At 44.4% G+C, this 23,822-nt stretch overlaps 1 protein-coding gene across 1 annotated transcript in view; it reads right to left on the bottom strand.

The window, feature by feature from the left end:
• Nucleotides 1-23,822, bottom strand: part of TRMT12 (tRNA methyltransferase 12 homolog) — a 452,768-nt gene that overhangs the window by 51,225 nt on the left and 377,721 nt on the right. Inside the window, exon 5 of the mRNA XM_044057512.1 lies at nt 1,094-1,203. Coding sequence (XP_043913447.1) covers nt 1,094-1,203 — 110 coding nt within the window. The remainder of the gene's footprint in view (nt 1-1,093; nt 1,204-23,822) is intronic.

Here is a 23,822-nt window from a genome sequence, read left to right as displayed (position 1 = left end):
GAGACAAAGCATGAACTTTAGATAAAACTAGCATAGCAGGGTGGCCACGGTGGTGCAGCAGTTAGCGTTGCCACCTCACAGCAAGAGGTTGTCCGGTTCGATCCTCAGCTGGGGTGCCTTCTGTGCAGAGTCTGCATGTCCTCCCTGTGGTTGTGTGGGTTTCCTTCAGGTGCTCCGGTTTCCTCCCACATCCCAAAGACATGCTGTAGGTGGATTGGACACTCACTAAATTGGCCCTAGGTGTGAGTGTGTGCGTGTGTGTGCCTTCAGTGGAAGATTGGGCATCGGGATGGCAACTCGACACTGTAAAACTCCACTGCCAATCATGAGCAGACAGGTGATCCACTGTGGCGATCCCTAACCGGGAAAAAGCCAGAAGAAGAAGCAATAAAAATAATGCAAATAAAGGGTATTCCTTAAACTGCATTGTTAACTAGCCCAGTTTAAAAAGTAGTGCACAGAGGTAATGCCACACTGCATGCCATTTCAGGAAATCAAGTGCTTTGCTTGTTCCTGGAAAAAATATGGACAGGTAAGGAGCAACCATAGTATCGTTTTATATATATTCTCTCTGCAATGTATAAATATTTTCTGCTTGTGACCAACACTGACAGCAATAGCTGGAGTAGTCTCACCAAAATCTTTTTAGCCACTAGTAAATTGTGAGGATGATGTTAAAGCAAGGCTGACCACAGTACAGTCAGTAATAACAAGACTCTGGTGGAACTGTAAAAAGAAAGGAGAATGTAATACCTGACAAAAATACAAAGTCAAAATTAGAAAGTTAAAAAATAAAATTATACACCAGAACAATTTAATGATGATTCCAAACCAGCCCAAAACAAATACTGTACCAAGTTTTGTTTCAAAGAACAAGCAGTCATATCAGTCAAATTTCCAAATATTTACATATTACAAACATTAGCAGAGAAAAATACCTTTCTATGGATTTGGGTAAATTGACTGTGCCCATCTAAATAAAGCCGTTTTAAATCCTGACCCTCTTGGGCTTTCAGTCACTACAAAACCCAGATCATAGTTTAAAAGATCATAGCTAAGTAACAGATATTTAGAAGCATAATCAAAACCATACCTGCATACAAATCCACCACCACCTCACCACTGCAGTTTAAAGAAGACACGCGAAGTTTCTCTGTTATGTTACCGAATGAAAACATGCATTTCGTCACATCAAAAGTATATCTGAAAAACAAAGAATTATAAGTCCCAGCTATGCCTCTAAAAACTCCCTAGCTTTAGATCCTGTATAGTTATTGTTTCATATTCTACTGCACAGTACATAAAAGTCTGCTTAAACAGCACTGAATGACATGTATGCAAAGGTTATGTATAAATATACCAAACAGTACTTAAAACATACACTAGACAAAGCACTACATTAAAGTACAACACATCCCTAAACATGACCCAGAGTTTTTCTTCCCTATAAAATGATCCCTACACCAACTCATATAAAAAATGCATTACTTATCAATTTCTCCCCTAGTGTCACATGTTTATGCTATTCAGTTCTTTCAGCACGTTGGGGTTGCATGGTATTTCACAGTACCTTTTTTTTTAGGTACCAGTCTTCCTAGTTCTAGCACCTAACTGTTGCACTAAATTAAAAAAAAAGTTAAATACTGTGATGGACTGGCATCCTGTCCAGCATTAGGTAAATGGGTTATGCCCACAGTTTGCCATGACTGGGTTTGGCTTCCACATGACCTTGAACACCATAAAATGTGTGCTGCAAGTAAATAAAATCGACTAGAAAAGCTTGATTAAAAGATAGTGGCAACCTTGCCTTTTGTCATCCTAATGGAGCTATAAACCTACTTTATCTCTAAGGCTGCAGGCTTGAGTGGGCAGATAAGGGACCTTGATATATGTAGCTAACAAAATAATTGAGTGGCAGGGGATATTTCAGCCAAACAAAATTTTTATTTTTATACAAATGAGTTTAATTTCAGTGCTTTCGGCATATAAAACAGAAAGACAAATGTAAGTGTGCTTAGAACAAAAATTAATAAATAAAAATGGTGTAAATCAAAAGCAGTCACTAAATGAAGAAAATGCACAAATACACATCAAAGGATTAACGGTCTTGGAGATATGGGGAAAATACACAGGATAACGTACTTTTTCTCCTTATCAATTCTCCCTCTGTTAGGTTCTCCAGGTTGGTATGGTATTTTAAAGTAGTTGCTCACCTCATTGACAGTTTCTGCACACTCTGTGGAGAATTAGCATCACAGCACTCCTCTGCATGTGGCTTTGCTTTGCTCTCCACCCTACCCCCCATTCCCACCCACCACATCTTCAAATTTATTCTTATTCTGCCACTCCCCCTACCACCATTCTCTACATCACCACCCAATCAGTATTGTCACTGTGGATACAATAGGAATCACCTGCTGTGTGATACCCATTATGGCATCTCTCTACATCTTTAACCCTATGCCTGTTCATCTTCCAATTAGGTGACATTACAGATAACCACACAAAGGCCAACATACAAACTGACAACCCAAACTCCTTTGCTTGTGAATACAAAAAATACCTTCTCTCTACCATATGTGATATTACAAATGCATTCCCCTTTCACCCTCCCCCAAACAGTATTACTCCTCCAGATCACTTATCCCTTCCCAAATTATGCCATCACTTTTAATTTCTCAGCTATAACTAAAAAACAGACCACACATTTCCTCTCTAAGCAGTGCAAGCCAAAATTTAGCAAACTACATATTAAATTCCTTAGACTATCACCACCAAATATAAATATTATAAAATGAACACCCATGTTTAACCTCTCACTTGTTTTCAATCAGTCAACATACCACTACCAAAAGTACACACTCTCTTACAATTTAAAGACCAAAGGCCAATTTGCAACCTCTGCCCCATTACTAAAATCTCTGAAATAATACTCTATCTACAGATGTTTAAATACAAATAGCTATGCTGGCTTTATGATCAACAACATGGCTTTAGAAATGCCTTCAGCACTCAAACTGCAGTATTATCAGCATCAGACAATATTTATTCTAACACCAATGATGGTTTCATAACAGCAGGTGGTTTTATACATAAACTATAGCCTCTTCCTTAATAAACTTCAAAAAATTAACTTTGGAGAAAACATCATACATTGGTTTAAAAACTATTTATTCAACACACCATTTCAAATATTTGCTAACAATATATTACTTGATACTGATGCACTAAACATGGGAGTAAAGCAAGCAAGGCTCAGTCCTGAGACCTCTAATGTTCTCATTATTTCTTAAGGATATCACTCAGGACTTGCCCAATCCAAAACTAATTATGTACGCTGATGATATCCCCTTCTTCTAGAGGCTCACAAAACGCACCAATCCCTGCAGCAGATGACACAGAGTCAGTTCACTAGTCTTAGTGGCTCCACAACATTAAACTCCAAAGGAAATGTACCAAAACAGACATCAAGCTATTCTCCACTAACCCCAAAAATGGCATCATTTCATTCTTTACACATTACCAATTTAAAAGGGGATTATTCCAAATATTAACTAACAAAAATATCTGGGAGTAATGTAACACTCTATCCCCTTGTGAACTTAAAGAGCCATAAAAACAACATTAAATTCAAAGTCTTATACAGCCATCACTGTAATTTATATAAAACAGTTCACCGGTTACCAATAATTAACAAAGCCACCTTTCTTCTTATTGTACTTACCTTCAAAATTCTGACAAAAGGATCCTGCCCACCACGGAAATGTTTACTCCAAATCAAAGGACAAAACTTTCCCCTGAGGAACACCCAAGAAAGCATACTTACACTGAACAGACAAACTATCCTTAGAAGAAAAAGCCCTCTAGCATACGACCAGCTGAATAGAACCAGCTATCTACTGATATAAGAAATACAGTTCTGCAGACATTCAAGACAAAGCTCAGGCAGTGCCTACAGAATTAATCTAAGTGCACATGCTTTCATGACACAGGCTAGGTCTGCAGCTTGTGAATAAACTTTTTAGTCTTAAAATGAAAGTTATGTACTTAAATGACAGAGCCATGCGGTCTGTCTCTTTCTGGTTCAACCTGTGGGTTATCGGATCTGACACCGGCCAAATCCTTCAGACTTTCAACTTGACAGACTCTACCTCTCTTACAGAGAATTCCCCCCAGCTCATCAACCTACCCCTCAGATCAAGTTTGCCTAATCTGAAAAAAGCTCCAAACTACAATACTCCGTAAAGGGACACTGGACAAAGGACTCCAAGAACAACGAGAATACCACCTCCATCGCCCGGTCATCTCAGATACAGAAAAACTGCCAAATCAAACGAATGTGGGAACAGAAGTCAGGAAGGCTGAACCAGATGGAGACAAACAGCACAACTATCATTATGGTTGTCACACTGTCAGCCATGATATCTGGAATTTTGTAAATAATTCTATGTCATTTGTGAATATTGATATGATTTATACAGAAGTACGTGTTGTACAGGGTTTGTACAGTATGGAGCTTCAAAAATGTAACCACAGCACGCCTTGCTGGCTTAGAACAGAAATATATAGAAACTATTGTATCTGTGTGACTGTACATATTTTTAACAGAAGAAACTAGAACATACAGAGAAAACTTGCAAAACTTCATGAAAATAAGTTGAAATTAAATTATTTTATGATTGTGCTATAAAGTTATAGCTCAGTTTCAGTTCAGTAGCAGACACAATGTCTAGAGATAGACATTTTTTGTATTGTCTTGAAAGAGAAGTAATTAAGAGGTTTGAGATGCAGAAGTGTTTTATTGATTTATGACTTCCTAGCAGCTGCACAGTTCTAAGCAAACATCTGAGAGATCTGTATTTTTCACACAGAGATGTTAAATTTAGTTAGCTCCTGATAAAAGGGGGTTTAGCTTGGAAACTGAAGTCAGCTGACAAAATGTGATGTCATCCAAGCTAACCCAGCAGTAATACTTGATATTAATTTAAGAACTCTCTAGGAGAGAGACTGGGTATTTTCTATTTTGTCTTGGACCTAGCAAGAACATCCAGTCATCATCACCTTCTGCACTTGCCTTGCTGGAACCAAGTTTCTAGGGCTTAGTAACCCTTTTAGATATAGACAGGAATATAAGTAAAGATTAGTTTAGATGTTTTCTGTATTTATTTGAGACTGTCCTGCAATGTTGTTTTAAATATTTCTTGTGATTTTGAACTCTGAAGTTACTGTGTTGATTTACTGAGTATTTTCTTCTTTTATTATTATTAAATATATTTAAACCTATAACTGTGACTGATATTTGTGAGACATAGTTAAGCTCTTAAGAGTACTTGCATATGTATTTGGTGACACTGTACAGGCCACTCCTAAATAGCCTTGCTCTTGATCATACTACCACTTGGATTATTAATAACATTATACAGTAGGACTGGACACCCTTTGTTAAAGGCCTAAAGTAGCTGATAAGGGGTTCTGGTGCCAGTTATAACTACCTTCCAGTCTGGGCAGAAGGAGCATAACTAGTAAACCTGTGCTAGCCTTTCCAAGGTGTATATTTGTGTATAAATCAGATCTCAAAGTGTGTGTGTGTGTGTGTGTGTGTGTGTGTGTGTGTGTGTGTGTGTGTGTGTGTGTGTGTCTGCTACTTGGGCAGGGACACAAAGCACTGGTGGGACAGAGTGTTGGGAGGACTTGGCTTGGAACCCTGGCTAAGGACTCAACTCTATAGCAGTGCCAGTGGGGAGTCTTATTGGAGATCTGCAGGAAGAGGAAAAAAACAGCCCCAGACTGACTGTGATCTATGTGTGTTCTTAAGGGAAATTGCACATTACAGTGTGTGTACTTGTCATCCTCCCAGTGTGTACATTCCCCACTGGTGCTAGTGGTGAGGATTGAGGCTCCTTGATTACTGGGCCAGTGCAGGGGCATCACAATGGTAAGTACATAACTTTCGTATATGACGTTGTCTTCTCCATTTGGCTTCCACCTATGGGACAGTCTCTTCAGCCATGTAAAAATCCTAGGGAGGAACTTAGGAAGGCTATTCCACAACAGGGTGGAGCCAAAGGAAGCCCTGGAGCTGGACTGAGTATCCAGCTTGTAATGAGAAACAAAAGTGTGATGGCCCACCCAAGTAGCTGCTGCACAAACCTCATCCATGGAAATTCTGGAAAAGAAAGCCATAGCTATAGCAGAATGACGCTTGGGTTTGCCAGGCAGAGTCTTGACTTTCAAGGCACAAGTGAAAGAAATACAGTCTAACAGCTACTTGGATAAAACTTTTGTCCAATCTGCATCTCAAAGAGGAAATTAACAGTTGACTGGATTTTCTAAAGGCCTTAGTCTTGTCATGTAAAATCTCAATTTTCTATACACATCCAAACAATACAGTAAGTATTCACCCTTGTTTGAAAAATTGGGAAAAACACAGAAAGGTGAACAGAACTACTGAGGTTTACTCTGAGGCCACCCTCAGTAGGAAAGGATTAGTCTGGAGAGAAACCCTATCTTTATGAAACATCAGGTAAGGAGGAGAAGAATTAACAGCTTGTAAATCTGACGCTCTCCTAGTTGAAGTGAAAGCTGCCAAATAAAAGATTTTCCAGGATAACAACGTAAAATCTGAAGTAGCATATGGGCGGCCTTGGTGGTGCAGCAGTTAGCGTTGCCACCTCACAGCAAGAGGTTCTCCAGTTCGATCCTTGGCTGGGGTGCCTTCTGTGCGGAGTCTGCATGTCCTTCCTGTGGTTGCGTGGGTTTTTTCCGGGTGCTCCGGTTTACTCCCACATCCCAAAGACATGCTGTAGGTGGACTGGACACTCCAAACTGGCCCTAGGCGTGAGTGCGTGCGTGTGTGCCTTCTGTGGAAGGTTGGGCATTGGGCTGGCAACTCGACACCATAAAACTAGACTGCCAATCAAGAGTAGACAGGTTATCCGCTGTGGCGACCCCTAACCGGGAAAAGCCGAAAGAGGAAGAAGAAGAAGAAGGCTCAAAAGGAGAACCTACAAGGACTTGCAACACAAAAGGTAAATCCCAGTGATGGACCGGATCTGTACAGGAGGACACAACAAACGGTTGAGGAAAGCCTTGGAAACCTTGAGAGCAGCCAAAGGAACATTGTATGTCCTTCTATTCATATGGTGCAGTATTCATAACATCAGGGAGTCCACCTCCAGCTAGCTTGTATGTCCAGCCAATATATAAAGTCTTAGTGCTACTGTAAGCTACACGTGACACTGCATGGCATCAAATGAACGTCGACCATAAAGAGACATAGGGTATAAAGTGGACGTCAGCATGTACCGCCATCAGACCTTTTCTGCTGCCTGTCCGATCACCTGCTCCAGATGTCACTCACCAGATTGGTTGCAAACTTTGTTCAGATAAGTACCCTGTTGGGGTTTTCTTTTTCTTGAAATTTTGGCTACTGCATTGTCTTTTCGGGATTTCATGTCAACTAGGAAAGGCAAGTGTCAGTTTGGAAGGCAGACTCCACATAAGGACTCCCACGAGCTCTGTTTGTTCTGCCTTAGGCCCAGACCACAACCATACCATACCACCTGTGTTATTTGTAAAGTCCTTTGTTCCCAAAACCCTGAGAAGCCGTTTCGCTTCTCTTAAACTATACCTGGAGAATCAATGCCTTAAGCATTTAGCATGCGAGATGGAGGTGGTGTTGAGCCCTTCAGATGAGCCACAATCAAAAAAGGCCAAGAAACCACTGCCAGATCTTCCTGCTGCTCCCTCTCTTCTGGGCATCCCTCCCCAGGCTGATATAGGCCCAGAGGCTGTCTCGGAGTCACTGGACGTCTCTTCAGTGGGTACCACAGTGGAAGCCCTGAAGGACCCTACCAGCACATCTGCAGGGAAATTACAGGCATCCAATTCAGGCAAAAGGGGGGAACCATGGTTTATTTCCAAAGGCCTGCGTGGTGTCACCCAGATCGTGGTGCGGGAGATGTGCCTACTGACATTGTGGAGGGCAGGCCGAAGTCTGGCCCATCCACCTTCCATCACATGGAAGCTCCAAAGAAGAAAAAAATGAAATCAAAACATGTTGCTCCAGTTCCACAGGCTGAAGTACCAGATTGGCAGGCTTTTCACAAGGTCTCTTCAGTGCCTTTATGGCACTTCGTCAGTCCCCTGCTACTTTTGGCCCTTTTCCTGCCTTCAATCCTCCTACTCCTTTAAAGAGGACTTCTCTAGACATTTCTTCAGATGAGGAGGAATCATCAGGGGATGAGTCCTTGGCCTATTCAGCTCAAATTACTTCCCCTCTGGGTTATGCCTCACCAGAGGAGGACTCTAATGGCACAGATCCCCCTAGGGAGGATCTCTCCTTTTGGGAAACTATTTTGAAGATGAAGGAATTCTTCAGATGGGACTGTTGCCAAGTATCTGACATACAAAAGAAGTGCTATGACCTCCTTCAGATGGATTCTCCATCCCCATCTGCCATTCTCCCTGTCTTACCAGCCTTCTTAGATGCCTTTTCAGCTGCATCTAAATGCCCGGACTCTAAGCCTCCTGCTCCAAAGCACCCAGACAGATTTTAAAAGGTGCCTCAGGACTCCAAATTCCTTTTCAAACTCCCCTCTGCAGAACCAACTACTATATCAGTCTCAACTGACAAGGCATTCAAATTACTGACTTCCTCCTCCTTACTTCCCTCGGATAAAGAGAGAAGTCATGGACAGACAAGGAAAAAGTATATACCTCTGCTACTTTGGCCTTCAGGGCTATTAAATATCAAAGCACACATGAAAGAACTGCAACTATGGCTGGTGCAAAGGCCCACAACACTGAAAGCAATCTCAAAACTGGCCAGCACCTTGGCAAATGCTACTGCCAAGTCAAAGGTACTGCTATGGGAGCGTCCCATATATGCAGATGTGTTCATGGGATTCCTCGAGGAACAATTGATTTATGACATCAGTCATATCATCTACATTTCTGAAATTGACATTTGGAGACTATATCTGGATGATTGCTGGATGGTATGGAGAGCAGCTGAGACCTATTTACAGGAATTCATACAATACTTGAATGAGAACAAATGGGGTATTGAATTCACGATACACTTGTCATTCCACGGAAATAAGAAGTTATGTACCTACCATAACGATCCATGTTAGTTGTCTTCTCTCGCCTTCTTTCTTGCTTGATGGGTTCGGAGCCGATCCCTCGGCTCCGACTCGGCACTTGCTAAAGCTCGAGAGTCACTTTTACCAGCTCGAGGCAGCCCCATATCCCATGATGCAAGGCGGTAAGTACCCAGATCTCGTTTGTTAACAAAGGGCAATAGCACCAAGCATAAAATACTTCCCAAAGGAAGAAGAAACTTAGAGATGTAAAAAGGACCAGGTCTGAATGGTCTTTAGCATAATAGTTTCTTATACAAGGTCTGTCCAGGCCAGGGGGAAGGAGGGAGGGTCGCAAGAAAGAAGGCGAGAGAAGACAACTAACATGGAACGTTATGGTAGGTACATAACTTCTTAATGTTAAGTTGTCAATCTCGCCTTCATTCTTGCTTGATGGGACCGCGTCCCTAGCACCTCTATCCTGGGTGGCTCAATAGAACAAACTCTTGAGGACTGTAGAGCCAAAACTGGCTCTGTCCCTGGAGGCCAAGTCCAATTTGTAATGGGAAACAAAAGTGTGAGGAGTGGCCCAAGTGGCGCTGCACAAATAGTGTCCAAAGGAAGTCTAGCTTGAAAAGCTGTAGAAGTAGCTAAGCTCCTAGTTGAATGTGCTTTAGGTTTTGAGCACAGCTGTTTTCCCCTGAGTATAAATTTCAGAGATGACCAAGAAAGCCATCTGGACAAGGTCACTTTAGAAACAGGAAGGCCTTTTTATTATCCGCATAGGAAACAAAAAGTTGATCAGATTTTCTAAATTTTTTTGTTCTGTCCAAATAATATCTAAGTTGACGGTGGACATCAAAATAATGTAACTTTTGTTCAGCCCTATCTGAATAGTTAGGGAAAAACACAGGGAGATCAATGGATTGATTCAAATTGTTCTTTGAAGCGACCTTAGGCAAAAAGGTTGGATTAGTTCTCAAAGATACTCTGTCTTTGTGAAAAACCAAATAGGGGGGTCGAACCGAAAGAGCATGAAGTTCAGACACCCTCCTGGCAGATGTAATAGCCACTAAGAATAAAGTTTTCCAAGAAAGATGTTTCAGGGAACAAGAAACAGCTGGCTCGAAGGGGGGAAGAATCAAGGATGTTAGCACTAGATTTAGATCCCACTGAGGAGGAGGATTCCTGATCGGAGGTTTTAGTAGGAAAATTCCTTTCAAGAAGGCCCTGCAGAGCCTATGGGACATAATATTATGATCTGCTATCCCGACATGAAAGTTGGAGATAGCAGCCAATTGAACTCTGACTGTGGAAGAAGAGGAGCCTGCATGAAAAATCTCTGCTAAGAAGTCCAGAACTGCCTGAACAGGGGCAGTAAAAGGATCAATATTTTGGGCCTTAGCCCAATAAGAGAAACGTTTCCATTTGCTTGTGTAAATCCTCCTGGTAGAGGATTTTAGTGAAGCTACTATGATGTCTCTAACTGGGTTAGAGATCAAAGGAAGCCTGGCTAAGGAAGGAAGTGGAGCAACCATGCTGTGAGGTTGAGAGAAGGGATTGACCGGTGCAGCTGACCTGATTGGTGAATCAGAAGATCTGGCACTGGGTCCAGATGCCACGGCTGCACCAAAAGGTGATGATGGAGGAACGGGAACCAAACCTGTCGAGGCCAGTAAGGGGCAATGAGAATCAATTTGGCCCTCAAAACGGTAGCTTTCTGGATCACCTGAGGGATCAGAGGAAATGGAGGGAAGGCATAAAGAAGTCCCTGGGGCCAATCCTGGGTTAGAGCGTCTCTGGGGGGATGGCCTGATAGAGGGAAGAGGCTGAAGAAGTCTGGACATTTGCTGTTTTGGGGAGTAGCAAAAAGATCGCAACATGGACGACCCCATTCCAGAAAAATCTCTTCCGCTATAGACTGCTTGAGAGACCACTCGTGAGGCATGAGGATAGCTCTGCTCAATCTGTCCGCTATAATGTTGGTTTTCCCAGGGATATGCGTTGCTACCAGAAACCGATGAGAGGAGATCGCCCATTGCCAAAGTCTGAGCGCTTCTCGACACAAGGGGTAGGACTTGGTTCCGCCCTGTTTGTTGATATACCAAACTACAGACATGTTGTCTGTTTGGACTGCAAATGTCCCTACGGGAAGAAAGTCGTTGAGGGCTTGCAACGTTAAAAGCACTGCTCTCATCTCCAGGACATTTATGTGCAGATGGTACTCGAACGGTTGCCACGTCCCATGAACCATCCTGCCCTGATAATGACCCCCCCACCCGATCAGGGAGGCATCCGTGGTGACAGTGGCTATCGGGACGGAGGTACAAAGCACCTGCCTTGGTGAACCTGAGACGATGTGGTCCACCAAGTAAGATGCTGTTTGCATGTCTGTGTCACCAGAATCTGGTGACGCATTGGAAGTTGCTGGTATGACCACTGTGTGAACAGCATCCACTGAAGGAGGCGCATGTAGAATCGAGACAGGGGAAGAAGAGTAATGGCCGCAGCCATGAGACCTAATACCTTTAGAACCATTCTGGCCTGTATTTTCTTGTTGGCCAGAATGATCCTGACATGAGTCTGAATGTCTGAAACTCTTTGTTCTGTAAGGGTAGCTGACATCCGAACAGTGCTTAAGTTTGCGCCTATGAAGGTAATAGACTGGCAGGGCGATAAGGATGACTTTTCGAAGTTTATTGAGATGCCTAAATGAGAACAAAGGTCTATTGTGTAATCCCTGGCTTGTATAAGCTGATGCCTGGTGGTGGCTGACAGGAGCCAGTCGTCGAGATACGGAAACACCTGGAATCCTTGACGTCTCAGGTGAGCCGTGACCACTGCCATGCATTTGGTGAACACTCTGGGGCTGTAGTGAGACCTAAGGGCAGGCCTCTGAACTGGAAGTGACGGGACCCCAGCCAGCGGAGAAATCTCCTGGGCGTCTGTGAATTTTGATGCGATAGTACGCATCCTGAAGATCTATTGAGCACATCCAGTTGTCCTTCTGTAAGAAGGGCAGAATTGACTGAAGAGTGACCATTCGGAATCTTGTCTTCCTGACAGACTTGTTGAGTCTGCTGAGATCCAATATTGGTCTCCAGTCTCCCGTCTTTTGGGGACCAAAAGAACCTTGAGTAGATTCCGGGCTCTGAATGGTCTATTGTAACTGGCTGAATGGCTCTTTTTTGCAGTAGTTTTTCGATTTCTGACTCTGCAATCTCCCTTAGACCGGGTGGTACATCTGGAAGGGAACTTGAGGGAAGGGACTTTCCTCGAAAGGAATTATGTAACCCTTGGATATAATCGACTGTACCCATCTGTCTTGAGTGAGGGAATGCCAGGCTTTTGGGTACAGTGATAATCTTCCCCCGACTGCCTCCAAGGAGGGACAGCCGGGCAACACCTCAGGGATGCTGAAAGGGCTTATCAGAGAGAGGCTCCCTGTTTCCCTGGTTCTTCGGACCCTCTGCCTCTAGAGCGGCGTCTGTTGTTGTTACCCCTCTGCCTCTAGGGGTAAACTGACCACGTGAATCCGCGTGACTCCTTGGGATTTACAGAACCACATCTTCCCACCCTTCTGTCCTTTGGGATAAGGCCTAGAAGGGGTGGAAAAACGGACTCCAACAGCAGAAAGAGTCTTGCCGTCCTGCTCGCACCTGGTCAAGGTTTCCTTCACCTGAGGGCCAAACAAAGCTGACCCATCAAAGGGAGAATTTGTGAAGGACGCCTTAAAGGGATCCGCAAAATCACATAGCCGCATCCAGGCTTGGCGTCTAAGAGCCACACCTGTACCTGCGGCTCTACTCGCTCCATCCGCAGCATAAGATATTAGCCGCATGGAGGAGTTAACAACGGAATTGAGGGTTCCTAGCTGCAAAGCAATCTTTTCTTGAGCCCCTGCAGCTGTAGGATCCTGAACTACTTCTCCCAGCTCCTTCAGGATATCTCTCTGGAGTCTGGTGAAGTGACAAAGATAATTCAGCGAACGCATAGCAAAGGTCGCTGAGGAAAACATCCGCTTGCATACCTATCCATCGTCCTAGAGGCCTTATTAGGAGGATGGACAGGCCCGGAAGGATCTGCAAGTTCCTTTTTGGTGGCCGCAGCCACCACCATGGCATCAGCGGGACACCCTTGGTAAGGAATTGTTTGTCACTCGGGCAGTGATAAATTTTGAAGGCCTCCTAGGGACTGGCTCTACAGAGTCAGCAGCTGCCCACGCCTTTCGTGCAATAACCTGCATAACGGGGTCGAACGGCGGAGCCACCCAGGAGGTGGAGGGCCGAGATCCAAACGCCTCTAGGTATACTGACTCATCCTCAGAGGGATTGTTGGTGGGCCAGTTTCCCGTCTGTTTCAGAAGTTCTAGGATGTCTGAGAAGGAGACATCCTCAGAGGGGATCTAGGGATCCCTCTGACTCATCAAAGTCAGTATCCGAAGTGACAGACTCGGGGGAGTCTACATGCTTCCTCTTACAAGTCCTCTTCCTAGGAGGATCTCCCGAAGCATCAGGAGAATCCTCGGAAGAGGGGGAAATTCCCAATGGGGAAACCTGAGGCGGAGGATCTCTGGGTCCTGTAGCAAGAGAAGTGGCAGAGATGTCAACAGGTACTATAGAGGGAGGAGCTACGGGAACAGACTGCTGACTGATACCAGTGGCCAGAACACTCTTCATCACCTCAAATGCTCCCCTCCCAGGCAGGTCCGAGAGAACCCGCTCCGAAGAGCTAGGAACTCCAGGGACCACCGAAAGGGAAGTCTCCGAGGCAGATGTCGGAGCCGAGCTCACCAAGGCCGAGGCTCCAAGGGGAAGAGCAGGCTCGGACGAGGGTCCGATGCCACTCACCCCCTCGGAGGAGACCATGGAAGCCCGACCACCGAATCCCTCTAAGGAAGGTCTCGAAGAGGAGATAAGAGTAGAGGCTGAAGGAACAGAAGGGGTTATCAGTCCTCCAGCCGTAGCAGTAACCATGCCCGAAGACTCCAACTCCAAGCTCTGGGGTAGAGTTGAAGGAGGAACTGTAACGGGGTGTGGACCAACAGTCGTCTGCTGAGACGGACTGTGTAACATTTGGGCCAGTACCTGTGACTTGAGTAATCTACTGACCACTCTCTCTAGGTCATGATCTGACAACCTGGATGACCTTGAAGATCGGCTCCGATGGCTCCGTTCCGATAGAAGAGGTGAAGCCGGAGCCGAAAGTATCGGCTCCAAGGAAGGAGACCTCGACCTCTTCCTGGAATGAGCCACCGGACCCGATACTATAGATCCTGTCGGAGCCGACTTCTCGGAGCCGACAGGAAGCCTCGATGTATCGGCTCCAGCCGGAGCCGATACAGCCACCAAAGTAACGGTGTCGGAGCCGATCGGAGCCGACACCGATGCCTGTGCCACATGGGTGTCGGAACCGATCGGGGCCGACATCGAAGTGGTCAATACAGATTCGGCACCGATAGCCATCGGTGCCGTGAGCTTTGTCAAGCCAGAATCGGCTCCAGCCGGAGCCGATCTCGACTCAGTACGAGTCGGAGCCGAGGCCGCAGGCTTAGATACAGAAGCCTGGGCCTTGGCAGGTTTTGCTGATTTTGGTGGAGCCGACTTAGCCGGAGAGCCCTCCGGCTTAAGAAGGCCCCTAAGAATCAGCTTATTACGTCTCTCCTGCAGGACTCTCTGGCTGAAGGAGTGACAAATAGCACAGGAGTCCTGCAGGTGAAGAGGGCCCAGACAATACAGGCAAGAAGTGTGACCGTCTGTCAGAGACATCTTCTGACAGCACGAGTCACACTTCTTAAAACCTGAGACCCTCTCCTTTGACATGGTGCTGAAAACACAACACACACACACACACCAGTCAAAATTAACTTAAACAAAATACCAAAAGGTATTCTATAAAAACCAACACACACACACCCTAACAGGGGGGGGATGGGATAGGGAAAAGATTGACTAACAAAAAATTAAAGGAGACAGGGAATTTCTGTCAGAAAGGGTAGAAAAATAAACTTAAACTATCAATAAAGGTGTTTTTGACTAAAAAGGGGCTTAAATATCACAAAAGTGAACAACTTACCAGGAGCTGGTAAAAAGAAGACCTCCTAAGCGAAGCGGCAAACGAGATCTGGGTACTTACCGCCTTGCATCATGGGATATGGGGCTGCCTCGAGCTGGTAAAAGTGACTCTCGAGCTTTAGCAAGTGCCGAGTCGGAGCCGAGGGATCGGCTCCGAACCCATCAAGCAAGAATGAAGGCGAGATTGACAACTTAACATTTAATTTTCTGGATGTGACTGTAACTAGGGAGGGAGACCAAACACTTAGCACCAAGATGTTTCGGAAACACCCCAATATAATATGCTACTCCATGCCTCCAGCTATCATCCCAGACATATAATAAATAACAATCCCAAACCTTAATTCCTCCGTATCAGACAGATATGTTCCTCTGAGAAATCTTATCAGGAATTCCAAAATGATCTTGTTAACAGGTTTGATCAAACAGGTTATAATCATAATACCATTTTAACTGCTAGTAATTGGGTGTCCACACAAACCATATCTGATTTATTAACATATAAATCTAGGGTTCCAGATGATAATACCAATCTCAGGTTGGTCATCACTTATGGGCGTAATACCAATGTTCTTCAAAACATTGTACATCGATATTGGGGTATCCTTAAATCAGATGACAGAATCTCAGAAATTCTGGGACCCAGGTGTTTGTTTTCCTTCCGAAGGGGCCCCACTTTGGGGTCACATTTTAGTCATTATAAACACAGTAGAGAGATGACTTAATCACAGACTACTCTATTTAGGGATTTATTTAAGGGCTGCTTTTCCCTGTGGTCATTGTTTAGCTTGTCAACATGTCTGGCTGATTTATTTAGCCAGTTGCTATTGCTCAGCTTTTTACATTGGCCAAACATCCAGGTCTTTGCGGGTGAGGGTCTCTGAACATCTCAGTGATATCCCAAATAAAATTATTGACAAAATAAAAGGGAATAGACAGGGCAAAATGGGTTGGCACTATATTTTAAATGGAACGTAATCGGATCACCAGACTAGGGGGATTGTTTAGACCTGGTCTTAATGAGCAACTTTAATTAATTATGTAAATGTGATGTGTATTTATACCATGAAATACTTGTGTGTGGTGTTCACTGAGGAAGGCATACGGATGCCAAAACCAGTTTGACTGCTTTAATATAGCTATAGCTTTACTATAGCTTTTGGAGTTACCACTAATAAATAGTTTTTAGTTTCACCAAGGTGCTGGCCAGTTTTGAGATTGCTACTAAATATCAAACCCATATGGCCAAATATTACCTAGCTCTCTTGTCAGACGCAGGGAAGCTCCTGTCAGAGCTCCATGACTCACCCACCAAGGCTAAGCTCTCCTCTATCCTCAATTCCTCTGCCCAGGTTACAAGGCACTCTATTCAAGTGCAGTTATAATGCCGTGGTAGCCTCTGCCAGGGCAGCTGCTTCTAAGTCAGTCCAGAGGAGGTATTCATGGCTCAGATTACAACCCTTACCTGATGATATTAAGGGCAAAATAATGGATGCCCCTGTGACACCCCATCACTGGACCAGTAGTCAAGGAGCCTCCATCCTCACCACTGGTACCAGTGGGGGACGAACACTGGGAGGATGACAGGTACACAGTATTTCCAGATCCAGCTCTCTGCATCAAGTGCAATTTACCTTAAGAGCACACAGAGACCACAGTCAGTCCTGTGCTAGTTTCTCTCTCTTTCTCCAGATCCCCAATAAGACTTCCCATTGGCACAGCTACAGACTTGAGATCTCAGCTGAGTGGCTAAACCAAGACCTCCAAGCACCTTCTCTGTCCAACCAGTGCTTCATGTCCCTGCCCAAGTAGCTGACACACACACTCTTTGAGGTTTGATTTACACACAAATGCACAGCTGGGAAAGGCTGGCACAGGTTTACTAGCTATTCCCCCTTTTGCCTAGACTATAAGGTAGTTATCACTGCTACAAGGCAACTCCTTATCAGCTACTTTAGGGCCCTTAACATAGGGTGTCCAATCTTACTGGATAATATTAATACAAATGGCAGTTTGACCAAGAGCAATGCTATTAGGAGTGGCCACAGTGTCACCAAATAAATACGTAAGTACTCTCAAAACTTAAATATCTGTAGACAGATCAACCACAATGAGAAGTTTAAATATACGTAATAATAAATAATAAAAGAACAAGAAAATACTCAGTATATATTCACAGTAACATCAGAGTTCAAAACCACAGGAAATATTTAAAACATTGCAAACAGTATTAAATAAATAAAATATCTAAACTAAGCTTTGCTATATTCCTGACTGTATCTAACAGAGTTACCATACCCTAGAAACTTACTTACAGAGCAAGACAGATGTGTGGTGAATGGGTCTTCTAGTTGCCAGGTCCAAGACAGAATACTATGTCTCACTCAGAGACCTCTCAAATTAATATTTCCAAAATTACTGCTGGTATAGCTTGCAGAATGACATAATTTCTTGTCATCTGATTCTATCCCAGGTGAAACCCCCACTGCTGGAATCTAGCAGTATTTAGCATCTACCTGTGAAAATACACAGACCTCAGATCTTTGGCAGATGCTGGAAGTCATAAAACAATCACCTTCCTTCATGTTTTCAAAACTAGTAATTAGTTCACTCTGAAGACAATACAAAAAGCTTCTCAGCACAGACTCTGTGTCTAGCTACATTGAAAACAGAAAAATATCATCTTGTATGGCCTAGCCATAAAGTAATTTAATTTCAGCTATTTTTCTAAAGTTAACCTCCTGTATTCCAGTTTCTACTGTTAAAATATATACATTTAAACAGTTAAAATAGTGCATGTACATTTCTGTTCTTTTCTAGTAGGGCACACTGTGGATATATTTTAAGAAGATGCACTTTATAAAATATCTTTTCAACACACGTCTGTACAGACTAGTTTGATATACACATGGCATGCAGTTCTAATACAGTTGTAACATAAGCAACGTATAAAGATCATGTTGATATTCACAAATGACATATAATTATTTACAAAATTCTAGATAGCTGTGCTGGCAGTAACTCCCTTTGCCACAGCCCCTCTGGACAATAAAGCTTTATATGGTAGCTCAGCTGCAGAGCTTTTTAAATCACTGCAAGAGAAGAGCTAAGAGCTCCAGGGCCTAAAACATATCCTTGTTTTCCCTGTTCCCAGATTCCAGAGGAATTAACCTGCCAAAACCACCTTTGTCAGAAAACTAGCTAGGCCTCCTCCCTCCAAAGGTTAAGAAGGACACCAGCTAACAAACCTCTTCAAAGTCCACTGCATCCATTCCCTCTCAGAAACAGCCTTTTCAGGCCAAGCCTGGTAGTCTGTGACTCTCTACCTCGAGGGCCATCGACTCATTTGTCTCTTCGCCTCTCTGCTTCTCTTCCTGCTTGGAATCAGATAACCCAGGACTCTGGGGTCCTTTCCATCATCAAGCAACGGTATTTAATGGTGTGGGAAACTCTTTCCTGCTTCAGGGGCATCCCACAACCACCAAAAGACCAGCTGGAACTTTTCCCTCAGGTCATTTCCACTCTTCTCTCCCAAGGCACTATTTAGGAAATCCCGTCCTTTCAACTGGGAAAAGGATTCTACTCCAGGATGTTTCTGGTCCCCAGGAAGGATGGCACCTGGAGGCCCATTTTGGACCTTTCCCATTTAAATTCCTTTCTGAAAGTTCCCACCTTTCGGATGCTGACTTTACCCACCCTTCTTCCCTCATACTTCCCCAGGCCTTTATGGTGTCATTAGACATCAACGATGCCTACCTTCACATCCCCATTCGCCTACAATTCAGGAAATTTCTTTGCTTTTCTGTTGCTTCCTCACATTTTCAATTCTGCGCTTTGCCTTTGGTCTGTCTACAGCACCAAGTGTCTTCACAAAATGTTTAGCTGCTGTTCATTGCTCAATGCAGACTACAAGGAATACAGATATTCCCTTACCTAGACGATCTTCTCATCCAGCCCCCATCCTCAAACATTCTTCAAGAGAATCTCTCCTTCATGATTTATCTTCTGGAGAGTCTAGGCTTCACAAACTGGCTTTGTCCCAGTCGAGTGGAGGACAGCCCCTGTTATCCTTTTACACAAAGGTGGAGCGTCCACCGATCCAGGAAATTATAGACCCATTAGCTTAACTAGCCTGATCTGCAAGGCCATGGAATGGAATATCATGGACCTCATTAACAGGGACATTGGCAACCTCCAAACACTCTACCCCACACAGTTTGGCTTTGTCAAGGGGAGGGTCATGTCTGTTAAATCTGGTTGACTTCTTTGAGACAGTCGCCAAAGCAATGTACGAGGGGAAGATGGTGCACACCACCTACCCTGACCTAGCCAAAGCCTTCGACACTATTCCCCACTCAGGCATAGTAGATAAGCTCTCTCAACTAGGCATCAATCCATATGTTACCAGATGGGTCGCAAACCGGCTCACTGATAGAGCCCACCTAATAAAAATAAGGGAAGCCACCTAAAGCAGTAGACCCGTAATGAGCAGCATACTCCAGGTATCAGTCTTGGGGACTCTGTTATTCAGGATATACTTCTCTGAGGTGCAGGCCAAAACCAGTGGGCTATGGCTGATCAAGTTTGCAGATGACTAAGCTGGGTGCAGTCATCAATTTCCCAAGTGATGTGGACATCCTCCAAGAGGGTCTCACCCAAACAAATGACTGGTGCCAGAAACATGGCCTCAAGCTGAATGCAAAATAAACGCATCATCATCCCATTTGGGGAGAGTGATGTCCCCACATATTATCACATTAACAACAACGTCCTAAGTACACAATCAGTAGTGAGGGATTTGGGCAACCAGGTTGATAGCAACCTGACATTTTACCACCATGTTGCTTCTGTTGTACAGAAAGCTTTCTACATGGCCCACCTCATAAGCAAGGGCATCTCATTCAGGGACAAAGAGATCATAAGCTCTCTGCATCCTTCCCTTATAAGGCCAATTATTGAGTACAATGCCCCCTTCGGCATGTACCTCGCTAAGCACATGCAGCAGCTGGAGAGCCCACAGAGGCTCTTCACCAGGAGAATCCAGGGCCTCAAACATCTACCCTACACAGACAGGCTAAAAGCCCTGTCCCTCTACTCAGTTTCATACAGACTCCTCAGAGGTGACTTCTGTCAAGCATACAAAGCAATCTCAGACCCCACCTTGATGAGACTGCTGCATATATGCAAGTCAAGCTCCACTCGAGCAACCCATACATGTGACCTCAACCTGGTCTGTGATATAAACAGGACTTGGTGGGACAGATTTGTGTCCCAGAGAATCCCCCATCTGTGGAATAGCCTCCCTCTCCATGTCAAGCAGAGAACCTCATTATCCCTTTTTAAGTGCAACCTGGATAACTGGATGGGAAACAGAAAATACACTCCTGAGATTCCACCTGTGTCCCTGCTGGACATGGTCTCTGGGTGCCGACTTGTCTAAACATGGGCTAAACTCTTGGCTAGGCTTATAAGGGCCTCGAGGCCAATAAAATAGTAACCTCCTATGATCAGAAGTCCTCTGTGACCCCTTCACAAGACCACATTTTTCTTGGCTCCAGTATTCAAACAGACAAGATGCTAGCCTCTTTGCCCACATAATAGGTCCTGTTCTTCACCTCCTATTGGCAGGGCCTGTTATCCCTTCAATCCCTGACTGCCAGGGATTTCCTACGTCTCCTGGGGTTCATAGCTTCAAAGATTCCCATGCTCCCCTTAGCCAAGTTGCACATGAGAAAATTCCAGTGGTTTCTAAGGACAGTTTGGATACAACACTTTCATCCTCTGGACTTTGTCATTCCACTCCTACCTTGCTTACAAAGGGAAATAAATTGGTGTATTCTTCAGGTTACAAGGAATCCAGGCATACCCCTACAACCACCCCTTCCAACTCAAAAGCTGTACATAGATGCTTCAGATAAGAGGATGGGGTGCAGCACTGGAACCCTGGAAAGTCAGAGATGTGTGGTCTACATCCCAAAGGAGCACATCAACATAAAAAAGAAAAGGGCCTTGATTTTTGCTCTTCAAATATTCAAACCTAGGCTTTTCCCCAGGGGTCCTGAAGTGGGTCACAGACAACACCACGGTCCTCTGGTATGTCAACAAACAAGGGGGTACAGTGTCTTACCTCCTGTGCAGACTAGCCTTACATGCCTGGGAGCTAGCCTTGCAGAATCAAGTCACTCTTCAGGCTGTTTACCTTCCCTTCAGCCCAGAATGTTGTGGCAGACACACTCAGCAGGTCCATGACTCAATCTCATGAATGCATGTTACACATGGATATATTTCTGGACCTGGTCCATTGATGGGGTACATCTCAGATACATCTCTTTGCCTCACCCATGAACAGAAAACTTCCTAAATTTTGTGCCAGGATCCCACATCCCCTGGCATGGAAGGTGGACATCCTATCCTTGGAAGGGGATATTTCTGTATGCATCCCCCCCTTCCCACTTTGCCAAAAGGTCCTGCTGAAAATTGGATGGGTCTACGCCCAAGGTCTCCAAAAATACTGACTCCTCCGGAGAGGGGGTTTCAGTTGTCCAGCCCCCACATTGGTGAAAAAGCACCAAGAGGTCACCAAAAGAGACATCCTCTCACGGCGGCTTAGGGAAACCCTCTTTTCCTCGAGGAGTTCCTCTAACCCATTTTCTTAGAGGAGAACATCCTCTCCATGACATTAAAGGCTGAAGTGGATGCTGGCCTCCTGCAGCAAATGGTACCAGCATCAGATGATGCTAGAGAAATGCCCAGGTCCAGGGGAGCTAGACATCACTCCAACATAGAGACTGGAGCCGAGTTGTCAAACACCAACTCTCTAAGCAGGTGGGATGATCCCAATGCTGGAACCATTGAGCACAACCCAGAAACAACAGCCATGATGCCAAAGCCCCAAGATACAGTCAGTTCCAAAGTAGTTTGAGTGGACAAGACCAAGGAATGAGCTGGAATGGAAGATGGCCAAGCTGCTGGATCTGGCTCCAAGGTTGGGAATTTGTCCACGGCCCAAGGACCTCTGATCCAAAGGGGTTGAGGAAGAAAACCAGGGAGATGGAGCAGAGGAACAAGAAACAGGTTCTGGACCAAAATGGATAACACTGGGTATGCAAGAGGAACTCATTAGCAGCTCCAAGTCAGAGGCCTTGAAAATGTCCACCGACCTCGATGACTGAGCAGATGAAGCTACCAATGGGGTTTGGACAGTCACTTTGATGATGTGGAACCCATCTACTGGATCCAAGCCAGGGAGACCTGAAAAAGGGACAGGGAAGGCAAGGACTCCGGTACATCTCTAGCAGGATGGGCAGGGAGAGGCTGCCCAACCCAATGGAACCACTTTGACCAAGAAGGTGTTGGGAAGACTAGGAGCTGGAGACAGCCCTGCTTGTATTCCTCACCGAGTGTGATAGACTCAGAGGAGTAGCAGCAGACAACAGTGCCAAGACAGGCGGGGCACCCAAAAGCTGTGGGGCCTTCTGGTCAGGCAAGCCTGAAAAAGAAGGACTAGGAGCCAAAACAGATGAGGACCTCTTGCAATTCCACTTGGAGGTCTTGGAGTCCTTAGGCATGTATGACTTATCAGACCCAACACTCAGTGCTGAAGAAACAGAGGTGTAGGAACCGGTTAGAAGAGGACCTTTGAGGACCAGCTTTACCAACTGCTCATTAACTATCCTGGAGCTGAACTCCTCACAGATGGAACATGAGGAGTCCAAATGGGCAGCCCCTAAACAATAGACATATTTCTCGTGTGCATCCTGAGAGGGCAGTTTGCACCCATAGGCGACACATTTCTTAAAGCCCTTCTTCATAACGAGATACAGTATCCACAAACAAACTATGTGAAAAATCTACCACTGACACTCTAGATGTACACTATTAAATAACACTCTCTAGATTAACATACACCAAATTTTACTAATTAAACCCTATAAGAAGACGAGTAGTATACAAAAAATGTGGGAAGCCTTGATATAACTATGCACTACAAACACAGTGAAATTCTAATGAAAACCTAGCTAACTACTGTAAAATATACACTACTAGCAAACACTAACTAGGGTAACAGAAAAAGCACAGAGTTACAAGCTACAGTAAAATAAAGAGTACTATAAAAGGATACAATGATGCAGAGCGGTATCAAACTGCTGACAGGAATAGTGGCAAACTAGATTTGAGGGTCAGCTGAGGAGTCGGGGTTGTGCATAATTGAGGAGGAGCCTTGTGAGTTGGAAGTCTGAATGAGTTGGCCAGTGTTGGATCCAAGATGGATCCAATAACCCACAGCGTGAAGCTAGATGGAGAAGACAACACTGGATCATAATTTAACTATTTGTCTAAATGCTATGTAAATACTGCTGAAATATTCTCTTATTAAGCAATCATTCTTGTAAATGCATGAAACTTCTGTATTATACCTTTAAAAATTATTTTATCAGCATTGCTGAAAGGGGTAGGTAGACCAGCCAACCCACCTGGTCACCAAACTGTACAATAAATTCAGAATACATTCTGGAGAGAACCACCTTGTGAAAATGGACAGCAAAAATGTCACAGTGCAGGAAGAACAGCCTTTGTCTGAAATACAAATTCACATCAGTATGGCAGCTTTCATAAGGGCAAGTTATGGTAGAAATAATCAGTGTAGTACACAATTATCAGTACC

Source organism: Protopterus annectens, chromosome 15.part0, assembly GCF_019279795.1.
Source record: "Protopterus annectens isolate FY-2018-M chromosome 15.part0, PAN1.0, whole genome shotgun sequence".
Taxonomy (NCBI): Eukaryota; Metazoa; Chordata; order Ceratodontiformes; family Protopteridae; genus Protopterus; species Protopterus annectens.
This window is presented reverse-complemented; position numbering and strand designations above follow the sequence as displayed.